The 26,274-nt window shown below is 32.5% G+C and overlaps 1 protein-coding gene across 8 annotated transcripts in view; it reads right to left on the reverse strand.

Annotated features, from left to right (window-relative positions):
• The window catches only part of LOC143258477 (sodium channel protein para-like), a 207,065-nt gene that overhangs the window by 160,146 nt on the left and 20,645 nt on the right, over positions 1–26,274 (reverse strand). For 7 of the 8 annotated variants that reach the window (XM_076517512.1, XM_076517510.1, XM_076517514.1 and 4 more), the window contains 3 exons: positions 7,908–8,323; positions 1,134–1,339; positions 230–358 (listed from right to left, as the gene is read on the reverse strand). In XM_076517512.1, coding sequence (XP_076373627.1) covers positions 230–358; positions 1,134–1,339; positions 7,908–8,243 — 671 coding nt within the window. In that variant the 5' untranslated portion in view covers positions 8,244–8,323. Of the gene's footprint in view, positions 1–229; positions 359–1,133; positions 1,340–7,907; positions 8,324–18,530; positions 19,271–26,274 lie in introns of those variants that run through there. The other variant, XM_076517508.1, reaches the window with a different exon arrangement.

Here is a 26,274-nt window from a genome sequence, read left to right on the forward strand (position 1 = left end):
TGCCGTCAAATTCTACGAAGTTTCATCATGAATACTCTGCCTAAACGATCTATCAAAGAATGTTTGAATAATTATCAATAAAATAGTTTAAAATTGTCTACACATTGACTGAAATCAGTTATCAAATTGCGAATGATACGTCAAATTTCAAATTTTGATTTTGAATTGAACGTAAGCTTAAAAGCGTATACATGTGTATACTATTCCAAAAGATACTATATATACTCACGCTAGGGATATGACTATAAAGTCTAACCAGTTCCACGGGTCTCGTAGATACGTAAACTGATCAAGTATAAATCCACGTGCTAAAATCTTGATAACTGATTCAATAGTATATATTGTTGTGAAAATCACCCTAAGAGAGGATTAAAACTTGTAGAATTCAAAGTTTATTAGAAGGTTATATTTTTAAAAATCCATAAAATGACAGGTATTAATTATAACATTTCATAAAACCTAAAATACAAAATTGTCTCACATCCTTATTAAACCTTTTTTAATTTTGTTAAAAATTCGAAAATAAAGTTACAATTTTTTTTAAAGATTATACTAATATAGTTTGTACATTGTTTAGAAAAATATGTTGAAATGTACTACTTATAAACCACACTAAGAGTGGTTACCGACTTAAGTTGTTTTTTGCTTTTTTTTAATTTCGCGCAAAGCTACTCGATGGCTATTTGCGCTAGACGTCCCTAATTTAGCAGTGTAAGGTTAGAGGAAAGGCAATTAGTCATCACCATCTATCGCCAACTCTTAGGCTACTCTTTTACCAACGATTGACTGTCACATTATAACACCCCACGGCTGAAAGGGCGAGCATGTTTTGTGCAACTGGGATTCGAACCCGCGACCCTCGGATTACGAGTCGAACGCCTTAACACGCTTGGCCATCCCGAGCCCCCGAGTTAAGTTGGTCCAAACAAAATCAAACAACATAAAAACATTTGTTTTCACTTGTTAACAATATTAAGAGAAGCAATTTACATTTGCTTATGGTAAAAACTAAACGATTTATCTACTTGCTAACTGACATTTGTAATAATAATTATGTTTTAAACAATGGTTTTTAGTTTGTATAGTTCTGACAAAAAAAAAAAAAGAAGAGTAAGTACGTAAATCAAACTTACTCAGACTGTTCAACGCTCTCATTTTCAGGAAGGGTCATAAGGACGCAGTTTATAAGAATGGTAACAATGACGATAAAGCTGAAGACTGGGTGGACGAGTACATAGATGGCAAAACGACGGAAAGGATTGAAAGGACTAAGAAGCCAAAGGGCGTTGTGAGCGCTGAACCGGAAAATGTCCTTACCTTTGCTAATCACTACAAATGTCTGTAAAGGAAATATTGGTAAAGTGATGTCATATTAAATACTCACGTAAATAAGATGTTAAAAAAATTAAATATGTGTAATATTTTTAGTATGTACATTTCAGGCTGATGTACTAATAATCCATAAGCTTTCAGCATTTCTCGGGTTCTTGACTAGATTACGATGCAATGTAAGACTAAAAAAACGTTCTAAATACATAATTCATGTCATTCTGTGCAAGAACGACTAAACCTTTGTGAAAACTGGTATTGCGATTGAAATCGTTATTGAAAAGCTTATTTTATTTTCATCACAGATATCGAGATGCTCTTTTAAAAAATTAATTTTTTAATTTTGTTCAAATTTCACGAAATCATTTATTTGAATATTTGTACAGCACCAAGATTTTCAATTAAATAATATAAAGATCAGTGATGTCGAGAAAACCCACTTGCAGAGAAAAATATATATGTGAAAACGGCTCGTTTGGGTTGAGAAAATTTCTAATGTATAACTCCTCTACGTAAAAACATTTCCCAACCCAAACGAGCCGTTTTTACATAAATAATATAAAGAAAAATTATAATAAATTATGCTTATGAAATTTTGTTAGGATTAGACATATAATTTTTTTTCACACTAAATTCTTTATCAAGTCCCATTGGATTTTCAAGAATTAGAAGAGTGTATAATAATATAATTTCTACCATAATATGGTCACCAGATCCACTGCCTACGTCATGTTTCACTCAGTCAAGAGTTCATCAAGTCGACTGGATCATTATTTATACAAGCCATTTGTTATAACAGCAATTGCTATGGTGTGAACGCATTATTGAAGCCGGCAAAGCACGATTGCAACTACTTATCACAGTTATTATAAGTAGTCAATATGAACAATCCCAATGGTTCAGCAGTAAGTCTACAAGCTTAAAGTGCTAGCATTTTGGTTTCGATACCTGTGGTGGGTGGAACACAGACAGACAATTGTGTAGGTTTGTGGCTAGCTAGCAACAAAAAAAAACCGAACAATATTAAGCTTATAATGTAAAATATATTTATAGGCTTAATACTAATGCCTTATGATAAGAATGAACAATTAAATCATGCCTCACGAGCTTGACAGAGACGTTTACACCACAACAAAAACGATAATTAACACCAAGTTATATTATGCCCTGTAAAGTGGTTCATTTTAATGAGTAAAATAAATGCTATATGACAAAATATTGAATCATTAAATTGTTTTATTTTATCGCATTAAAATTATAACTTACACTGAATGTTGCTTAAATTAGTTCTATAAACGAAACAGAATCAAAGTTATAGCTAAAAATTTACAACTTATCCCATTCAATGGCATATAAGTTTATATTTTCATCTAATCCTTTTAATACAACTTTGAAGTAGAAGTAACTTATTGTTTTCTTTTTAAAACCCACGCTCACGTATATTCTTAACAAATTCATTTATTTCAGATCTTCAAACGAGAAAAAGAAACAAAAAATACTAAATAAAAATAATTATAAATAATACGATAATCCAATGAGATTTGTGACTATTGGTTTTTAATGTTTTGGAAACTGATCTTCTATTAAAAGTCCGTTATGCTCCAGTCAAATCAGAAGTTGTTTATATTTTGCTATATTTTAAAGGAAGAGAAAACCCTTGTTAATTGTTAAAAGTTTATTAAGTATTTTAGCAACACAAAAACATTTCACACTAGATAAAAATAATCTAAAATGTGTTGATATGTGTTTATTCATTGAGTGCACATGTATAAAAAATACAAAGTGTGACATCACAAAACTTCCTGTTCCTTCATGAATAATGCTCTCCTTGAATTATTCCTAACTACAGGTGGCAGCACTTATCTCAATATTCTTAACACTCCCACTTAATTTTAAGTTTTACACAAACTTACAATTACTGTCAATAATCTTACAGTTATTCTAAATGTTTTACAATTACTTTCAATCTGTTATTATAATCGTCACTTTATCTGGTTCATTTATCCATTGGTGCCAGTCCAACATTATCTCTCAACCTTTCAAATGCATTTCTAGCAAGTGACTTTGTAAGAATGTCAGCAGTCATACTGTTTGTGGGACAATATTCCAGTTTTACTGATCCGTTCTGCACACATTAACGAACGAAGTGGTAACAAATATCAATGTGTTTTGTTCTTGCATGACCCACTGGATTCTGTGCCATTGCAATTGTTCTGTTCCTTGGTTATCTTCCATGATACGAACAGGGTCATCAACTTCGGAACCTATTTCTTGCAGTAGTCTTCTCAACCATACTGTTTCCTGTGCTGAAAGACTCAAGGCTATACACTCTGCCTCTGAGGTGGACAGGGCCACCGTGGATTGCTTTTTGCTAACCCAACTTACAGCTGTTCCTGCTTGAATGAAGATATTTCCTGATGTGGACTTCCTATCATCCAGGTCTCCAGCAAAATCTGCATCTGAGTAACCAGTAATGACGTCTCCTGGTACCTTTTCAAACTGAAGACTAAGATCAGCTGTTCCTTTCAAGTAACGTAGGATTCTCTTTGCTGCTGTCAAATGTGCTGTGTTGGGCTGAGCACAATATTTCGATATTGCTCCTACTGCATATGCATTATCTGGTCCTTGTTCCCATTGCAGCATACAGAAGTCTGCCTACCAACGACTGGTACAAACTGCGGTCAACCTGAGTGCTAACACCACCATCCTTTTGCAGTTTCACGTTTACATCTGATGGAGTTGCAACTGCCTTACACTCAGTCATTCCAAATTTCACCATACACAGCCATTCTTTTCATCCTGAACAACACTGAGTCCAAGGATGTAATGGAGCTTTCCAAGGTCTTTCACGCGGAATTTTTCCTTCAGTGCTTCCTTTATAGTGATTATTTCATCATCACTATCAGCAACCAAAATAATATCATCCACATATACTGCAACTATTGCTAGATTTTCACCTTTCCGTATGTAAACACATGGATCTGCTGAACTCTGAACAAATTCCAGTTCCATTATTTGTTCCTGAAATGATTTGTTCCAACAGTGTGGTGACTGTTTTAATCCATCCCGTGATTTTTTCAGTTTACACATAAGGTTTTCCTTCCCTAGAACAGCGTAGCCTTCCGGTTGTTCCATGTATATCTCTTCATCCAGATTTTCATTCAGAAATACAGTTATGACATCCATCTGGTGAATTTTCAAGTTGTTCTGCACAGCAAATGCAATCAAGGAGCGAATTGATGCATAGCGCACCACTGGGGAAAATGTTTTCTCGTAATCCAGACCATAATTCTGCGAGTAACCTTTAGCCACCAGCCTACTCTTGAACCTCTCTACATTTCCAGTATTTCCATACTTAACTTTGAATACCCACTTACAACCTATAGATTTTCTTTCAACTGGTAATTCCACCAGATTCCAGGTGTCATTTTCTTGTAAAGACTCAAATTCCAGATCTGTGGCTGACTTCCACTCCTTTGCATTGTCACTTGACATTGCTTCACTTAATGTGCTTGGCTCTAACATACTGCATAAGTTTGCAGTGTGACAAACTGATTCATTTGCTGCTGCCATATCAGCATACTCATCATATCCATAGCGGATGGGGTTTCCTGTTTCTTGCTGGTCGTTCAACTTTATCTTTAGTTTTAACTTCTGTTTCTTGGTCCACTATCTGTTCACTTGATGAGATATACTCATTTGTCACAGGCTCTTGACCAAATTCTGTTTCATTAAAGATAGCATTTCGCCATATGAAAATCTTTCTGGATTTTTCATCATACAGTCGATATCCCTTGGTGCAGTTATCATATCCAATGAAACGTACCTTCATAGACTTCAGGTCTAATTTCTGTCTTGATGCATCTGGCACATGTGCATATGCAAGACAACCGAACACTTTCATGTGTTCTACATCTGGTTTCTTCCCATACCATCTCTCATATGGCGTATTATCATCTTTTATTGCCGATGTGGATACTCTGCTACCTACATACACTGCAGTAGCTACAGCTTCCGCCCAGTACATTCTTGGTAACTTATCATGTGATAGCATGCTTCTTGCTGATTCCACAGGAGTTCTGTTCCTTCTCTCAGCAACACCATTTTGTTCTGGATAATACGCTACTGACGTCTCATGATGAATGCCTCTTGACTTCAAATATTGCTGAAACTCATTTGACGTATATTCTCCGCCATTATCTGTGCACAGGGTTTTTATGCGCTCTTCAGATTCATTTGAGTACAACTTCTCAAATTCCTTGAATTTCTCAAAGACTTCTGACTTCTATTTCAAGAAATACATTCTGTAGCATCTTGAGTAATCATCAATAAATGTAACAAAGTACTTGCTACCTCCAATAGATGGAGTTTGCATAGGACCACAGACATTACTGTGTACCAGTTGCATTCTTCCCTTTGATCTGATTTCTCCCACTGACTTAAATGGCTTCCTGTGCATTTTACCTTCAGTGTATCCTACACAGAAACTGGCTTCATCAGACTTCTGGAATTTGATTCCACTTACATTTCCACTCCTGACAAGCTTCTGTAACTGTGAAACACTGACATGCCCTAGTTGTTGATGCCATATATCCAAGCCATTCATGCTGCTGTTTGAGGCTACTGAGGCATTCTCAATAACATTGGTCTTACAGTCCAGTTGGTATAGACCATCATTCTTTCTTGTATCCATGCCATGGAGTTGTTCTGACTTACCTCGGATGTAACAGCGATTAATTCCAAATTGCACAATATTTCCTTTTTCAGTAGCAGCTCCTACTGAGAATAGATTGCTAGCTAGTTTTGGTATATGAAGGACACTCTGCATTGTGACATGCTTTGAATTACTGACTTTAAATGTCATTTCTAGTTTACAGTTTCCAACTCCAAGAGCTTCAACAGTTCTTCCATCACCAATCCTAACTTGCTGAGGTGTGCTAAACTTGTGATAATTTGATAATATGTTCCTCTGGTGTGTCACATGCCTAAATGCACCAGAATCCACCAACCATTCCTCATTTCCTATTCCTTTATCCTGGTTTGTTACAAAAGCAACACCATTGTTTCCATCAGTATAATCTTCCGCCACATTAATATCCACATTCTTAGCTTTGTGGACCATTTCCTTCAGTGTTGGACAATTGCGTTTTATATGTCCTTCTCTGCCACACTTGTAACACTTGAGGCTGTTGCCCATTTTCTTTGTTTCTTGTGTTCCATGTGGTTTAAAGTTGCTGCGAGTGGCTAATGCAGTTGATAATGTTTCATTCGATGTGATTATTTTCTTCTTTTGTTCTTCATTAATCAGTGCCTGTTGCACAAATTCTAATGAGATATCATCAATTTTGGTTTACAGGGCTGTTACAATTGTATCATAGCTAGCTGGCAGACTACCAAGTAAAGTAACAATCTGATCTTCTTCTGCTATTTCCGCCCCAACCGCAGCAAGCTGATCCGTTAATTCCTTCATTTGTTTCAAATGTTCCTTGACCGTCATGCTTTCTTTCATCTCACATCGAAAATACTTCTTTTTCAGGAATAGTTTATTGGCTAGTGTGTTCCTATCAAAGTGAGCACGCAATACGTTCCATGCTTCCTTAAGAGTTGTGCATGAGGTGTAAATATAGAGTTGTGCACCTTGAATATTCAGAACAATTGTTGAAATCTGTCTTTGTTTGATCATTGGCTGTCTCTGCCAATACCTCTGTTTCAGTCACATGGTCCCATAGGCCTTTTCCTCTCAATAAATGTTCCTTTTGAAATTTCCATGCGCCCAATTATTTTCTCTCAACTTATCAAGTGATATTTTATCTTCCATTATCAAACTATTTCAGCCACAAGTGTAATGTTCCTTTCTTTAATTTAGATCTATTTCTCCCTTTATATGACTTGAGAAAATAGAGTGTCAATCAATATTTTGCTTATAGTTTATCTTGGTATTTCACAGTGGCTTCCAGACAAAGGAAACGAATCACCCAGCGCTTGTGATAAAGTATCCATGTAAATCCTGTGCCATACAACAAAAATTGTCATTCAAAACTGTTCTACAGTAATCCTCAGCATCTCCTGGATTACTTGTATTAATAATTTTAAAACAGTTTCATCTGTTTAAGCACTATTAGAGCATTCCTGGGCCCATAACCTGTTGATATGTGTTTATTCATTGAGTAAACATGTATATAAAAAAAATACAAAGTGTGACATCACAATACTTCCTGTTCCTGTCATGAATAATGTTCTCCTTGAGTTATTCCTAACTACAGGTGGCAGCACTTATCTCAATATTCTTAACAAAATGCAAAATCAGGAAAAAATGAACTTATTTCTACGATGCAACATAAATTCGTTCTTATATATTGTATATATAACAAAATTATTAAGGCTATATAGTGAAGGCAGTCAGTTAGTAATTTCGTACAACCTACCATCCACGTTAAGGGATTATCTGTTACACTTATAACAAACTCATAGCTTAAAGTACGAAGAATATTTTGTGATGTTACACGGAATAAAGCCCGATTTTACAGTTTTGTGAACAATTAATAAAGACTTACATACAAAGTTTAAACCTTACTAACCCTTTGATTTTTGTAAAATTCATCCAAATCTTCAAGGGGTGTTGCAGCCATTTCAATCGGAAATTCCCTTTCCAGGGGCTTTGGAAGGGGCATTCCGGCTTCAAGGTTTTTATTTGGTTTATCTTCATCTTCTTCATCCTCTTGTGATTCTTTCTCCCCTGTTCCTTCCGCTGCAGCTTTTTTTTCTGCTTCCTTCGCCTCGTGCTCTTTTTTCCGCACCGCTTCCTCAGTAATCCGTGCCTCAATGGCTGCTAAGGATTCTCTTGTAAACGGACGGAATAATGTTTCCTCTTCTAGATCCGAAAGGTCATCGATTGACCCAGAACACTTGGTCATAGTTATAGCTGGTTAAAAGGCGTGTTTCTCCGTGTGAAGAGCTGACACTTTCTCAAAAAGAACGAAAGTTATAGGACAGTCTGAAAGATAAGAAATACAATTTTTCAAACAGAATACCAGTGTATTTTACCTGTGTTTGTTTATAAAAACCACTACTTTGTTTATAATCGATGGTTTCCACGTTTATGGTGATTTAAACACTAATTAAGTAATACCATACTTTTATTTTATTTTCAATGAAAAACAAAATATTTTATAACAGACTATACACAATGGTTTTCCTTAATTAGTAAATATTAGGAAAGACACTTATATATATTAAATATTAAAACCAAAATAAGATTTTATAATAAGAATTTACAGGTGTTCTTCTTGTGCACTTTGTTGCTTAATTCTGAAAATAAAAGTTATATTTGAAAAAGTATTTTTACTCGTTTACGTTATGAACAAATATGGACCACTTAAACACGGCATCATGTTTGATGCAATCAAGGTAACATATAATTGGTCGAAATGTTACTAGCAGTGACATATCACAGGATATGATTATCAAAATAAAACAACTTCGTTAGAATACTCACCAATATCAAAAAGAAAATAATATTTGGTCAAGATGACGTTTCAATTCTATTAAACAAAAACTATCTAGAATTTGCATATGAAATTACAAAATAAAATTACATCTATTACAAGAGCAATATCGTTATGAAAGATGTTATAAATGTGTATTCCACATTAAAATAGTATATTTCCGGTGATGAATATAAATAAAAATAGTGTTTTCAGATAATTAATGCAATATATTGTAATTATTATTATAATTGTTATGGAAAATACTGTTTTACAATACAGTGGCTGTAAGTAATAGTTTTGCATAGAAATTATTATTAGATATGTTTAGGCTTTAATTGGATTATTCGTTTCAACCCTATAATATATATTCTAACTGACACGAAACATGACAGTATTCGCTTGTATTACTAATAATACCAATAAAAAGGTTAACGATATTTAAAATAAACAACATTGTTAATTATAATGGAAGGGGACACAGATAAGTTTTACAGATTCCATCTTTGGTATCTGAAGCAAAATAAAATAATAACATAATTTTTAAGCAAATAGCTAAAATACCTTAGTGTAATAACTATAATTTAAACGAAACTAAAATACATAGAAACCGAAGCAGTAACAAACAAAAACACTGTACATGTTTTAAAATATGAAATTTAAAAGAAGACTACGTCTTATTCAGTGTTGGTAAAAGTTGTTTGGTGTGAGGAGTTGCTTTAATCAATAATTTAAGATTTAAAATACGAAATTATCTTAAATATTTGTTAAACCTTTTTCATTTTGTTCAGAAATTCGAAAATAAAGTCATAATTTTTTTAAAACCTTATTAAACCTAATATATAATTCATGGTTAAAACCAAATCATAACATATTAGTTCAGTTGGCAAATATTGTTAATACCAGTAAAAAATTACTATAGTGCTGAAATTTAAATTTTGTAATGGCATGGAAGAATTAGCTCCCCTAGAATGGAAAAAAAGGACAAAATGTTCTGTTGTCCTAACACTTTTGCACGGTAGATAATAATGTGGCTAATTTCTGAAATATTTAAAAAGTAGAATGAAAGAAATCTCAAACTACACCATTTTAAGGACTTACAATATTTTTCAGTGTTTTGTCACTTTTGATAGAGTATTTTTATAATTAAAAATAATCTTTAAGTATATACAGCATGATTCATCGAGCATTGTACTGTCAAATATGACACTAGAAACATTCAAGTATTCTAGGAAGTAGATTAAGTGACTAAACTTGTTAGTTTTGCGAACATAAAACACTGAGAAATAACTAAAGAAATCCGTGATAATACATGGTCACTCTTCATTATACTTTTATGATTAGTATTATATGTACTTACACTTTTTGTTTGTTACGTTTGAATTTACATAAAAAGAATACATGAATCCGTTAATACGCATAATACTCGTGTATTTCTGCATGAATTAAGTCGTAGTTCAAATGAAGCATAGATATTAAACAGTTTTTGTTATACTTAAGAGGCTAGAGTACATTTTTAATGCCAATAAAATTAATACCTTTATTCCATGTTATTTAGGAATTAAAACAAACGGATGTAATTTTGAAAGGAACAACAATAGACTAAAGTATAAACAAACGTAAGATATATATATGTATAAAAAACGAACAACTGAACACAACTTGCTTAATCATTTAAATGCAGTGCTAAATAAATTATACCAGATAAAATTATTTCATTTAGTTGGCCCAGAGTAAGATATGCAAAAATAACAAAAAACAAGATTTGTTATATTTAATATACTGTAGCTTTATAACTATTATATTTAATATACTGTAGCTTTATAACTATTATATTTAATATACTGTAGCTTTATAACTATTATATTTAATATACTGTAGCTTTATAACTATTATAAACAGTTTCTCGACATAATATTGAGTAATGAAGATATTTTCCCTTGAAACTTGAGAATTTTATTTTTATTTAATTGGTATATCTAGTCAATAATATCTTTATGAATCTTTGTGATTAACAAAAAACAAATAACATTTATAATTAATAACTAGATAAAAACACAGCTTCAAACTAAAATATAACTTGATTTATTCCAGCATCTCATCGAGTGACTGCTGTTCGTCAGACTTCAAAATTTAAAATTTTCCTACTTCGTAAGAACTTACAATATGTAAACTTTCTTGTTACTGCATAGTGTCGTAAATAAGCTCTCGCTTGAATGAATAACTTCAAAATTACCCATAAAGAAAATGTAATATACTTTCGTAAAGTTACACCTTGTGCACTTCACATACACTCTAATGAGAAACATAAGTAATTTTTGGTGTCTTATACGTTACAGCATTTCAAAAATACCTAATATAATTGTTCACAGAAAATTCATTATTAGCTGCTTTACTAATATCTTACCAGACTGTATGTCAGATATCTTTAAAGATTAGTCAATACTTTTGTTAATGTTTCACGATACATTATTAATAAAAATAAAATATATGATATTTTGAAATATTATAACAATACATACATGTATTTGTGGTCGACATAGGGATATGTTTTGAAGATGTTAAGTAAAATATAAGCTTTATTTTAAAGATCAAATTTCAGACTGCAGTAGGTAGCATACCTTGTTTCTCCACAAATATTCTACTAGATCAATACATGGCCAACGTCCACTAATGTTCTGTTTTCTAGCTACGTTCATTTAAAAAAAAAAGGCGTAGTCAAATGTGTAAAAGAATGAAAGTATACTTTTCGTTTCTTTTCTAGAACTCTAAAAAACGTGAAAAAGTTGTTTTGAACTTTGGGGTCAAGTAAAATTCAGACAAAATATCCATTGACTGTTAATGAATCTTTAAAGTGGAATCTATAGCATTTGTTGTCATAGCAACCACTGAACTACTCGTGACCTCAGTAATGTAGAGCAGTATAGAACATATATTTCTGGTTAAAAAAATTTTAAAAAGTTTTGCAAGCGGAACTTCAACACACGTCATCACTGCAGGCAAACAGTCTTTTATTTGTCACTATAGAAAATTTTAACATGCGCAATAAAAAAGAATGGCAATATTACATTTATTAAACACTTGATAAAGTTAGTAATAGTGATATCTGTGCAACTGAAAGAGAAAAAAAATAAAAGTACGTAAATACATAATACAATAAAAATTAATAAAATTATTTGCGCAGTTAAAAGCAAAATGGGTAGTGGAAACTGAAACTTAATTAAATTACACCATAGTGCAAAAGTTTCAGGCTTACATTTTTGTGTCGTAGTTGCTCAAAATAAACGCCATGTATATAATTGCCTAAAATATTTTTGTTTATCAACTCTTAAACGCTTATGGATATCAACAGAAGAAAACACGGGTGATATTTCAGTTACTACGGTCGTTGTAATAATAATGCACTGTTTGATTGCTTATTTATTAATATAAGACAGTATTAGATAAAAAGGATAATATCCGACTCTAACTTATCAATATCTAAGGGTGTGAGATAAAAAGAATTAGTATTTGGTTGTAAATTCATCAACATCTAAGAGTAAAATAAAGAAAATATTACTTAGTTGTAAACTTATTACCTTCTAAGAGCATTAGTAATGCTGAGTACACTTTTATTAATAAGACTATTTTAAAAAGTGGTTTTAAATCAACAGCTGTGTAATGGGTTTAAAAATCGGAATTAATCTTAAAAATAAAACAGCAACAACCTCTATTATCGCCACCATTATCTTTAACGTTAATTAGAAAATGCATTTAAAGTTGCTTCTAAACGAGATACGTTACTAGTTGAAGAAGTTTCAATGTAATCATATGCAAGGGGTGTTTCTGTTTTCTCTTAGACAATGGATAAATATCTAATAAAGTGTTGTGAATTCAAAAGTTTATCGGATAAATTAAATATAAATGTAACTTACCTCCGGAGCTAATTTGGCTAATCTCAGGGCTCAGTTGTGTATGTGGAAGATATCTTTCATACCGAATCTCTATTCATCGTTGGCTCTTGCTAAGATCTTAAAATGATTTGAATGGATCTCGAACTAGTTAACAAGTTAACAATCTGCTTTTAGTTTGTTTGTTTTCGAATTTTGCGCAAAGCTACATGGGGGCTAGCTGCTCTAGCCATCCCTAATTTAGCAGTGTAAGACAAAAGGGAAGGCAGCTAGTCATCACCACCCACCGTCAACTCTTGGGCTACTATTTTACCAACAAATAATGGGATTGATGATATCATTACAACGCCCCCACTGTTAGAAGGGCGGGCTTGTTTAGTATGACAGGAATTCAAATACATGAACCTGAGATTCCGATTCGAGCGCCCTAACCACTTGGCAATGCCGAACCCTGCTTTTAGTGGACTTGATATAGCCTAGCTGACAGGATGGACGTTTGGTGATGTTAATACAGACATATGGTCCTTATATTTAAACAAATGTAGGCGATAATTAGGTTTCAACATACATCTCAAATAAATCTGGGGTCATACCTAATGTGACATTGTTGGAAACAAACAAACCACTTTACTACCGTGGATAAGTGGAGAATACGTTACCCATTTTTTAAATCTTTGATCATGTTTCTCGATTACTTGAGTATTTGAAGAGTAAAAAGTATAAAATTCAATATATAATTTCAACAAAATCATAAACTTTCATTTTGTTAACACGTTGGCCTGTGATATAAAAGCCATTTTCAATGCGAAACAAATATACCATATACAAAAACATTTCCTGGATGATATTCTAACTTCACAAGTTTTGTACCGAATGTTTTTTAAGCATACTTCGTTAAAATGTTGTTTTGAGATGAACGAAGTTACGTTACTATTTTTCACTGATTTAACATGTAAATTCAAATGGATGGCTTATTGTAACGTAAGGGGTTTTGAAGGATTTTCATGAGTAAGATAAAAATTAATGATTCCCTTGAAACCTATAGTTGCATTTGGACAATACTTTAGTAAGTTAAATACACAAAAATGTTCCTTAAATAGCTATATACACGTAAAATGAGTTGGCAACTAAATATAGGTTGACGTTTCTGTGTGAAAGTCTAAATTGATGTGTTGAGAGGAGAAAAATTATTAGTTGCGATGAGCAGCTCATAGAACGGTTTTGAGTTTGTTTGTTTTCTTAAATACAATCTTTTAACTCATACTTCTATCATTTCTGACGGATTTGAGATCCAATTGCAGTTTCCGACTCAGGAGGTCAAACTTTTTCAATTGATGTATTTGACCACGCCCAAGATTTCATATATTAATTTACTCTAATCCTGCCTAAAAAAATTCAGTTGGAGGGTACATAGAAATCATAATAAGTAATAAAATTGAACTGGGTATTCACACGTTCTACACTTACGGTATTGTTGGCGTGCGAAAAAAAATAGGTTTTAGAAAAGAAAAAAAGAGAAAAGATCTTTTGGATTAATTTACTTTAATCCTGCCTAAATGAATTTAAAGTGCCTCAACAATTGAGGATTCCTTTTTGTTACGAAAAAGAAGACGTTTTTATTATAGTAATGTTAGTTTTATTTACACAAAATTAACATTAGATGAAGGTGTTAATTAAAACTTACATTGGTCATTTTCACCATTCCTCAAAGACTTGTAACAAAATGCAAACTTGTATGTTTGTTAAGCATATATCTACACATATAGTTGTATGTGCTCTTCTCGCTGCGTGTATCTAAATCCCATTTCTAGCGTTTGAAGCTTGCAGACTTATCACTGAGTCATCATGGGGCAAGATAAAAAGTAGTCCTTGAATTTGCTTGTCTGCTTGTATCTGTACTTTCTTAAAAGGATGTAGACTTCCTCTCAGGTAGAGTTCTGGATTTTTGAGCTGGGACCCTTCTTCGAATCTTTGCAATACTACAAAAGATTTCTCGTATTTTAAACTCTGGGTGCGATGGAAGAGTGGCAGTCAAGGATTGAACAGCTAATAAGCTCAATTTAATACAGTTTTAATTGGGTGAATAATTATTTCACTTTAAAATTTCTGGCTAGCAAAACGACACCAGGAAGTTTGTAAAATTTCCTATTTCAGGTTCAACTGTTACTCTGTAAAATCCTAAATGACCAGATAATGTAAGTTTGAACTTAATGTCTCATTTGTTGCTACTTCTGTTCAAGTTACAGCTGACCAGCTGAATTTTCAATTTAATATTTTTCGTCAGTTATCATTGATCAGTTAATGTCTCGGAATAGATCTAATTGACTAGATTCAACATTATAGCGTATTATTAATTGGTACACTTTGTTAACTTCAAGTAGACCAGTTATTATTTCAGGTTGGCAGGCATAGTTCTAGTTAGTACGTTTCTAATGCATAAAAGGTTAGTGCTGTGTGTGTGTTTTCTTATAGCAAAGCCACATAGGGTTATTAGCTGAGCACACCAAGAAGAATCGAACCCCTAATTTTAGCGTTATAAATCTGTAGACTTACATTTGTCCTAGCGGGATGGGGGGTAGTGTTGAACAGATGTTAAATGAAAGTACTTTTAAAGGAACCAGATATCAAACAAGTTTAAATTTGTTTTCAGCTAGTAAATAATGTAGTAAGAAAAATTGTAGCTATAGAAAATGAAGCATTTTTATCTTCCAGACAATTAAGCTGTTAAAACAGTTGCGGTAACCACACTGTAGCTAAACATAATGGTTTATCGCTTGCAACGAAATAATGTTTCTTTTCTTATCCGTCTATATTTTTCGATATTTAAGACTTGAGATTTAACTGTTACATAATTTAGATTTTGAATTTTGGAGATGAGACAGAGAGTTCAAATAACTTGATTATGAAATATTTTTTTTCATTTTTAAACAGTACTGTGTCTTTTAAAGTGTCACTTTATAAAACAGGCATTAACAATATTTAGTTCAAGACTTAAAGACTGAATGTACATGTTTTCTTTGCACTAGCTTGCTTTGCACTAAATGAAATCGTGAAATCAATAAATGCATGATCTACACTGTTTTAATTCGGTCTACAGTAAGAACACAGCCAAAGTCTATCGAACGCCAGTATAAGATTAGTTAGACACACACTGGTAATTTTCTGACATCAAACATGGGTGTAATATTTTTATTAGACTCTCCCTGTGTAAGCATGCACAACGGGTAGAATTTTAGCGAAATCTACCTGTCAGTATTTCATTATATTAGGTGATTTTATGAAATCGCTATTGTTAATAATACAAAGTTGATCATTTTGTCTGGACAGCGTCTAGTTATTGATAGATAATATATATACAGATTACGGAATGCACTAGCCTGATTAACTGATTTACGTATGTTTTTTAAAATGTATTTTGAGTTATATGTAAACAATAAAAACGAGGATGAACGTAAGTGATGAATTGAGAAATGCCTTAACGTATTTATATACATATTTACAAAAATCTCTATCATGATAATCATTTACTGCTTACCTTTTTCAGAAAGACTAGCATTTTCATATACTAACATTTTAATGTTACTACATTTCATTGTACTCACATGGCAAAGAAAATTATTTTTCTCTAAAATTACTAATCACTAACAATTGTTTTATATGGTTTGTTTTGATATTAAGCACAAAGCTACAAAAAGGGGCTATCTGTGGTCTGCCCATTACGGGTATCGAAACTTGATTTCTAGTAGTATGAATCCCCAAACCTACCGCTGTGCCAGTGGGGAACAATCATTAGCAAACTTTATTATCTGATGTACACATTTTCAATTTACAGCTTTAAACTACTCCTGTAATAAGATACAACATTAGATCCCGATCATAAAGGTTAAAACTTAAAATATTTGTTCATTGAAGTTCAGCACAAAGTTTACACCTGTCATGAATTTATAGTTTAAGTACCATGTAAACACCTTTGTAGCTTAAACATCAAACTGTATTCTGTACTCCATTGACAAAATTCCAAAGTAAATATCATGGGAATATTTTGCTCCTGTAACGCCCTCTAGTAACAAAATGCCGAAATGTTTTTTCTTCTTCTTCCAGATTAGTATTAGAAGTAGTAGGAGAATATTTGTTCTGGTAACGAATTTCCAGAACAAGTGAAAGCACTTTAAATTTAAATAATTCCCTACTTTAAATTTTTTACGCAACTTCTCTTAAATGAATGTACAATTCTGCATCAGTTTAGTAGCAACTTGGACTTAATGAACAACTGATCATTCAGAAAGTTCATTGCACAAAACATTTTATTAAGTCTTTAGTTTGGATTACAGGTGATTTTTACAGTAAGCAAAAGCACATTATCTAGGTAGAATATTTAACTTTTGCTGTACAATGCACCCTCTTTGTTGTATGTTCCAAGAAAATGATTTTTAAGGAATTACAATAATTCCTGCTATTAATTAGTTTTTATAATTTTGCAAATATCGTGATTTATATTTCATTTTTTACTATGATTTTCTGAATACTAGTCCACCCATTACCAGATACCTTTATTTTTTTTTGTGAACACGCAGTATACTGCGAATATAGATAACATATATGGATGTTAATCATCATAACGTTCCTACACAATCTTGTTCGATTATACACCAGAAGAAGACTTAATCGAATCAGACCATAAATGGTTTGCCTTAATAAACTGTCAGTCATAGAACATTCTTAGCAATTAAGTTACAGCCATCTTTTTTACTTTTAAATTGTCAATTTTTAGAATGAGAATTATGTAACAACATTTAAGTCTAAATGGTAACTTAAAATGATATATTAACACATTATGAAATATATACTTAATAAATTAAATGTTTATAAACTGTTTATAAAAACTTATATTGTTTTCCCTTTACCTATTTGAAAACAAAATGCCATCATACAACACGTGTCTAAGTGACATTTTCTTCATTTTAGTTAATTTTATAATTTTTATGCTATATTAACACGTCACTTATAGAGAAGTTGCAGACACTCAGTAAAATATACTTTTCTTCTTTTTTATTTAGAGTTATTTATCGGATGATTCTGGATTAATCAATTTTATATATAGCACAAAAGGTAATTATTTTTAAATAATCATTATCTATGTACATACAAAATTGATGGATACTTGACATTATTTTATTTTACGGTTTTTAAGTGAATAGTCTAGTAACGAAAATAGTATGTTACAAAGTTAAATATAACATGTATATATCATTCCAAATTTGAGTTATTTCGTTATTTTAAGTTATTTGAGAAGTATGTTATTATTTTAAGTTATATTATTGGAGATTCACAACAAGCCTAACTTGTTTTTAAACAAAAGTATTCAAACACAATGACTACTAGTATTGATTAAAACCTTTTTTTTTTTCAGATAGGTATTACCAGCCACACCTATCAGAAATCCGATAACTCAATGTCTAAGTAGTATTACACCTGCACAGTCACATATTTGCAAGAACAACTACATGAATAGGTATACCTGAAATTATTAACAGTATATTATGAATAATTCTAGTTTAAAGGGTTTGCTCATTTTAAACTGTTAATATATTTTGTCAAATAATATTATTAGAAAAAGCTTAAAATCAGTAAACTATGTAAATTAAATTCTTTGATAATGGTGTTGTCATGTATATCTATATACATATACATAGATCTGCGAATTTATACAGTATCATTACAGTAACAGTCCTACATATGAAGAATATTTCCTTAACAATATAGTATTCTAAGGTACAGAAATGTACAATCATTATACAGCCCGAAACATTCCGACTTCCAACCTTACCTTTTTACAGTCTTTAATTAATTTTGAACTTCCTCACTTAAAAGAGGTCAGTATCATAAAATCATCATGAGGTATTTTAAACGCCAGTTCGCCATTTGAACGCAAACTTTAGTTATCCATACACTGCATCAGGATGACGTCATGGGACGATGTCTGAGTGGCGGCAGGCGCCACATGGTTGATCCCTGTGGTCTTTGTTTTCACCGGCGCGCAACTGTTTGACGTAATCAGCTATAACTAAAGGTTCCTTTTACCAAATTGGAGAATATAAACATTAATTTCGGACTTTTTCAAACATTGTGTTTATTATGTTCAGTCACATTTATAAGCCTCTTCCTATCTTACACTAAGATAGCTGAATAAGGGAGAAGTTTTTCGAACAAGAATATCTCCAACTAGCTAACAAGCTGAAGCTTTTTCAGATACACAAGCAGACGAACATTATACTGGGGTTTCAAAACGAAGTTTGAACTCTTCGAACGAGTAAAGGTCTGAATTAGAGAAGGAATCGCGTTCTCGACAAAATCACAGGGCGAGGCTTGAGCTTTTGATATCTTCAAATTTTGGTTAGGAAAAAACTCATTCTCCTCGTTGTTCACTTATTCAAAAATTAAGCGACATGAGCTTATTTTCGATAAGTGGTATATGAATATACTGGTCTCTATCATTGTAATCAGAGTTTTTTAAAAGCCTTCTTTAAGTTTTAAACTGAAACTTTTCACCGCACGTTGTCGAATGGCATGTGAAACACTACTGCAGACTAATATCGATCTGAAGCTATCCTTTCGATCCACGCTAGGTGGCGGGATAGTTCTGGAGAATGGAGGAGGGACAACACTTCACATAGTTGATTTCGAAAAACGAAGGAAAAGTTATTTAAAATTTGTTTATTTATCACAACAAAATTCCACATTTATTACTCAAATTTTATATCACAATTTTCTATATTTCATATTAAATATTACAGAATTGCATTGCGAACCTGCTTGTCACCATAGCAACAAACCATAACACACTTTACACTTTTTTTTTAAATAAAGTGTACAAGAAGTAAGACACACTGTGGCTACTTGACTGTCTTTGCATCGGTATGTGTATCAAATATGTTCTTACCTTAGTCGTCTTTGGTAGGCGTGCTCAAGCAGAATTAGAAGACTCTCAGAATGTTTTCTTTTGTATAAAAACACACAGAAAATAAATTTAAAACCTAGTTCATGCAAAAGAAAGAACATTGCTAATTTTTATTTACTGGTAATACTATTTCTATAAAATTATACTTTGATCTTACTAGTATCATTTACAATTTTCGCACATTGTACTTCTTGATTTAAAGTGAGGATTACAGAAACCAATAATGCTTGAAGACTGTTTCTAAGTGTATATTGAACAAATGTTTGTGTAATACATTTTAAACCTTTGGGGGTTTTGAAAGTGATGTTGAGTATTCCTTACATATATATATATATATATATATTTCAATTTGTTATGTTTATTATAAAGAAAGCTTGATATTTGTCTTTGTTGAGTCTATTTTACATCATATACATTTCACGTGATACACTCATACATTTGTATAAAACTAATATATTTTATCAAAAATGAATATTTCAAATAACAAAAGTTTACTATTCGCCTATAATCAAAACGTATAGAATGGCGTAAAATCTTCAACTCATTTTAACGAACATCAAACACAGAGAAGAGTTTAATAAAACTATTTATTTGTTTTGAATTTCGTGCAAAGCTACACAATGACTATTTGCAATAGCCGTCTTTAATTTAGCAGCGTAAGGCTAGAAGGAACGTAACTAGTCATCACCACCCACGCCTACTCTTGTGTTACTCTTTTATCAACGAATAATGGGATTGACTGTCATATTATAACGCCCCCACAGTTGAAAAGGCGAGTATGTTTGGTGGAACGGGGATTCGAACCCACGACTCTCAGGTTGTGAATCGAGCACCTTAACCACGTGACCGTAATTAAGCTGTGAGGTCAAAACAAAGATTAAGGTAAATTTATACGGACGAGAACCAATTCGCCAAAATAACCTACTGAGAAGAAAAAAAATACTTCCTTAAAATTATCTTAAATTTCTCCATGAAAATGCAAGAAAAATGGACTATCTTTCCAAATAAAAATTATTATGAGGGTTTGAATAAAATTCCAATTTATCATATCAAGGCAATATCTCACTCACCTTAGAATCTTAGAGGGTACTCTGTTTATTTGTTTCTCTATTTGAGCGTAATATTTTATACAGGTGAAACTTATGGCTGTGTAGAATTCTTAGGTGTGTTGCTACTGAAAGAAATTAATTTTTTGTTCCAGCCTGTAGGGTCAAACATAAGATAAAATAATTTCGTGACTATTATATGAAGCTATGTTACTAACTAGTGGAGAAAATGTGCATATTGTAGTGGATTGATTGCTAATGAACGCGGTAACAATAATGTTGATAAAAACTTGAAAATTTCAATTTTCGTACGAGGTACTATTTACCGCTTAGCTTCTACTTTATAGTAGCTTGAAAAATAATTATATTGTTTAAAAACTTACACATTTTTATTTTTCTGTTTCAGAGCGCTAATACATTATTTTGAACTTCCACCTGGCAAGTCAAATAAATATTAAATAGTTTGCTTATTTCTAATTTTTTCAGGCAGTAACAACCTTCATACTTCATAGTAGTTATTAAATTACCGATTCCACCTGTTTAATTTTTTTCATCTGTTCAATTAAAGTTTAAATAATCTCTCATTGTCTATATTTTCCCCAAATGTCTTTACTAAACCTTAATTACGTATTAACTTGATATAATAAACAGAAAGACTTAAAGGAGACTGTATTATGGTTGAATAGGGCCTGGTGATTAGCATACCAGACCGTAAGTTCAAGAGTCCCGTTTGTGTCGCATTGGTCACAAATTTTCTTTCTTTAGATATTTTGGGTCGTGGGTGTGTTATAATCCTACTATTTTGTTAGACTAGTACCCGTGTTGGTAATGTGTCACTCTTGTAATACATTCCAAAGACCTAAAGTGCAATGACGTGACTTTGCTGCTACTGCAAGAGAACCATGGATCCTCGGATTCTCATCTCAGCATGCTAATCACCAGGTCCTGCTTACCCAAGCCGGCTGTGAAGAGATAAATCTATTTTATTAGTTTCAGTGAACTTACCTAAGCAAACAAAATATTTTTGAAACATTTTATATCTGTATTAAACTTTGTTATCACTGTTTGTTTGGAATTAATCACAAAGCTTCTCAATGGGCTATCTGTGCTCTGCCCACCACAAGTATTACAACTCTGTTTTTAGCGATATGAGTCCAGAGACTTATCCCTGTGCCACTGGGGTGCACTTAGAACAAACTCTACTGTGCATACCTGATACCTTAACCCATGTACATACAAAAACTGTAAAGCATGCTCATAATTACAATGTTGTATATATTACCATTTATGATAACTGACTTTTGTAAACAAATCCATTATAACAAGTTTACAGCTCAAACCATCAAATATTATATTTGTTTATAACGTACTATTGCATGTTGCAGGCTTTAAGAAGTCAGGAAATCTTTGACACTTCTGCTAATAATAAGAATAAAACTCCTAACAGTTATTTCACAAACAAAGCAATATAATGTTTTATGTTATTATAGTTAATATCACATCTCTTTTTTACAGCAGTTAAAATAACCTTGTTAATACATGATATTCAGAGTTATACATGCCCGTTAAAATCCTTGTGGAGGTGCTAAAAACATGAAACTATTATATATGTTGTTAGATACACCATTTTACAGCCTGGAAAACCAGAATCAGTGAAGACGTTTTCCAAAATGTCAAGAGAAACACAGAAACTACATTTTAGTACATGCTTAAAAGATAAAAATCGCTAACTGATATGTTGAACCAATGAATAAGCGAAAATAAATATATTTTGTCCTTTTGTTAATATTTGCATTTGCATTTATAACGTAGCTGATCGATAGAGGGTAAAGACGTTGATACTTATTAGTATGCATTTTCAGAAACATAATTTCATTATTTAAAATTCATCAATATTTTCATTCGGAAGTTTTATTTCATAACCTATAATTTCGAACGATAAAACTGAATATAGTCTCACCTTACGGGTCCTTGGGTTTCAACTACCATTTTAAACTAATATGCTTTATTTCATTCCCATATTCTACTAAGGGTGGCCTGGCATGGCCTAGCGCGTAAGGCGTGCGACTCGTAATCCGCGGGTTCGCGCCCGCGTCGCGCCAAACATGCTCGCCCTCCCAGCCGTGGGGGGCGTTATAATGTGACGGTCAATCCCACTATTCGTTGGTAAAAGAGTAGCCCAAGAGTTGGCGGTGGGTGGTGATGACTAGCTGCCTTCCCTTTAGTCTTACACTGCTAAATTAGGGACGGCTAGCACAGATAGCCCTCGAGTAGCTTTGTGCGAAATTCCAAAAAACAAACAAATCTACTAAGGGCTAATTTTATTTTATAAAATTATGTTTCAAGTCCTATCCTACTCTCTGAACTACTTTCCTAAGCATTATCCTTCGTACCTACAATCTGGTGTTCAACATAAAACACTATTCTTATTTAAACCCTTTAGGTTCTATGTTACTTATTAATTTCATATTTTACGTGAAATTCGTCATAAGCAAAAACGTTAATAACCTATTTAAAAGAGCAATTACATATTTTATTATGTGTTGTGCAACTAAGATGAGTAGAGCTGTATTTCAGTATATTTCTGAAAAGTTAAAATCTACCAGAAGAATATATATATATATATTAAAATAAAATAAACACAACATTACCGTAGAAAACACCCAGATACTGATTAGGGAAACAGATATAAAGAAACGCAAAATCAAAGGATCCCCACGTATACAACAACTGAAACCAAAACTATACCAATATAAAGGAGCATCTTTATACCTATACTAATCAAACTGCAACGCACCATAAAATTCCGTAGTTGTTTATACTCTTGTTCCGGCAACGGTCAGTTGCAAACTTTCTCTTTGTTAACCTGAAGATGACCTAAGAAGGTCGAAACGTTGTTCTCTGTTTATCAATATAAGTGTTAATACCAATACCAGCCCTTCTGAGATACTACACACTTTTATATCCATCTATTATGATCTATATGATAGATAAAAATACATACACATTTTAAAAAGAATCTTGTAAGGAATTATTAAGTATTCATCAATTATGTATGCAGGTACAAATCGGTGGCTGAATGGAAAGCAGAAATTATCTCTTAACGATTTTGTTCTGTTTTTTGTTTTGTTTTTAATTTCGCGCAAATCTACACGGGGACTATCTGTGCTAGCCGTCCATAATTTAACAGCGTATGACTAGAAGGACTACTCTTTTACCAACGAGCATTGAAAAGTGTTGCTTCTAAGTTGAGTTACAGTGACAAGCTGATAATACACTGAAATACGCTACAAAAAAAGATAATAATGAGCACAAGCAACTTGGCAAATATTACAAAACTCAGAGAGGAGCTGAACAGCAGGACTGGTTTGGTTTTTGTTTACTTTGATTTTCAAGTAAAGTTTCAGGAGGCTATCTGCGCTAGCCGTCCCTAATGTAGCAGTGTAAGACTAGACGGAATGCAGCTAGTCATCGCCACCCAAAGCCAATTCGTGGGCTACTCTTTTGTCAAAGAATAGTGGGATTGCCCAAACATTGTAATGCCCCCATGGCTGAAAGGGTGATTATGTTTGTTATGGCGGTGATTCGAACCTATGACTCTCAGATTACGAGTTGAGCGCCCTAACCACCTGGCCATGGCGGTCCTCCAATAATGATGTTGCTACAGAGGACTACTCGTATTTCATAAAAGTGGGATTGCGCACGTGTAAGGAGTGGCATCACTGGAACCATTTTTATTAACGTTCACATAAATACTTGGTTTGTTTGATGTCTTGACTATCTAACAATACAATGCCGCCAAGGATAACTTATGCATGGAGCAATACTCCACAACCATTTATAAGAAGATTATTTTTGTAGCAAAATTTTAAAAAATGAAATAAAAAATAAATACAAGAAATATAATATTTAAAAGCAAAAATCCCTTAGGCTGTCCATGGAAGCAAAAAAATTGAACAACAGAACATTTAGAACAACAATGGACTCCAAAATAACACTCGAAGTCAATCCAGTGCAGCACCTTATCATTAAGTGACGAAATTGTTATAATACAGGATTTTCCGACTAAAAGAAGTTATTGAATTACTGTTAGACTTATCTCTTAGTATCCTTAGCAATATAACAAACGATAATTTTAATTTGGTTCACAAGCTTCCAACTATATCTTGTAATCAGTTATTATTTAAACATGAAACATGACCGAGACAACCGAATTTCATTTGACCACAAACTTGCCAATTTTCTCTATTTAGTTCTCATAAACAGCGTAGGATATTTCGAAAATATAAGGTGTGTTATCTGAAATCGACATTAAAGTATTCATGTGTGCCTGTTGTAGTTTAAATTCTAGTGAGTATGATGGTTAATGTGAAGTACTTCGATGGTAGATTAGGACCTGCAACATAGTTATTATAATCCAAATAAACACAACTTAGCAGAGGTAAAATAGAAAGAACGCTAGTATAATTTGGTGTATGTGCTCGGAAAGTATCAGAGGTTAAATAAGAAATGTACTCTCATTGAGACACATTGTAATACTACATGGAAGCGGTAGGCGTGTTGTTATATATGATATTTAGTCTCTATTAAACTTTTATCGAGTGATATCAGACATGAATTTCTATAGATGCATAAGCATTATAAACGTAATAATAATTTTAAGTATGCTGTGTGAATCTTAATAGCAGATGGCTGATGTTTTTTTTGTTCTTTTTAAGTATTGACCTGGAATTTTAATTTTATGTATTGTGGTAGATTCATTAATACTTATTGGCTACAATGTTTAAAATCATTTCAATCACTTTTGAATTAATTTAACACCTAACATTGCTAGTTTTGTATAGAAATTTTACAACTAATCTAAAACTTTTAAGCAAATTAAATATGGTGAGAATATTTTGGGATTATGGCCAAAATTATAGTTTGCAGCAAGGATACGTAACTGATAATTCAACGCATTATATTTGTTATATATTTTAGTTTTTGGCATATTTATTTATAACATCACGTACAAAAGTCTATTTGCTATAAAGGACTGTCTTCATTCACTTATATTTGACTTCTTAGATTATTTTAATTGTTATATCTATGGTCAGGATAGTTATGTTAAGACGTTCTTAATAATTCTGACAGGACGATGCACTTTCACCTATACTGGATTCTCGAGATTTTTACCTCAGGCTTCAGAAATGATTTGCCGATATGGTGCTGGATCTTATATTCTGGTTTCAAAATATTATCATAATGATTGCTGTGGACAATCTGACTGATTTATTGTTTAAAATTAAGTACAAAGTTACACAATGGAATATCTACGCTCTGCCCACCACGGGTATAGAATCCCGCTTTCTAGTGGGGAAGTCCACAGACATACCGCTCTGCTATTGCAGGGTCATAAGGGCAATTTAAAAAAAAAAGATTTTTAAATGGTACATTCTGGGAAGGATAGTGTGCTAACTGAATATATCCAGATATATTAAAGCATATATCACAACAATGAAACTAAATGTAATGTAACATGCGTGTTAGAATGTTGTTTGAAAAAAGAACAAATAACGAAGAATAAC

The sequence above is a fragment of the Tachypleus tridentatus genome, chromosome 8 (genome assembly GCF_004210375.1).
Source record: "Tachypleus tridentatus isolate NWPU-2018 chromosome 8, ASM421037v1, whole genome shotgun sequence".
NCBI lineage: Eukaryota > Metazoa > Arthropoda > Merostomata > Xiphosura > Limulidae > Tachypleus > Tachypleus tridentatus.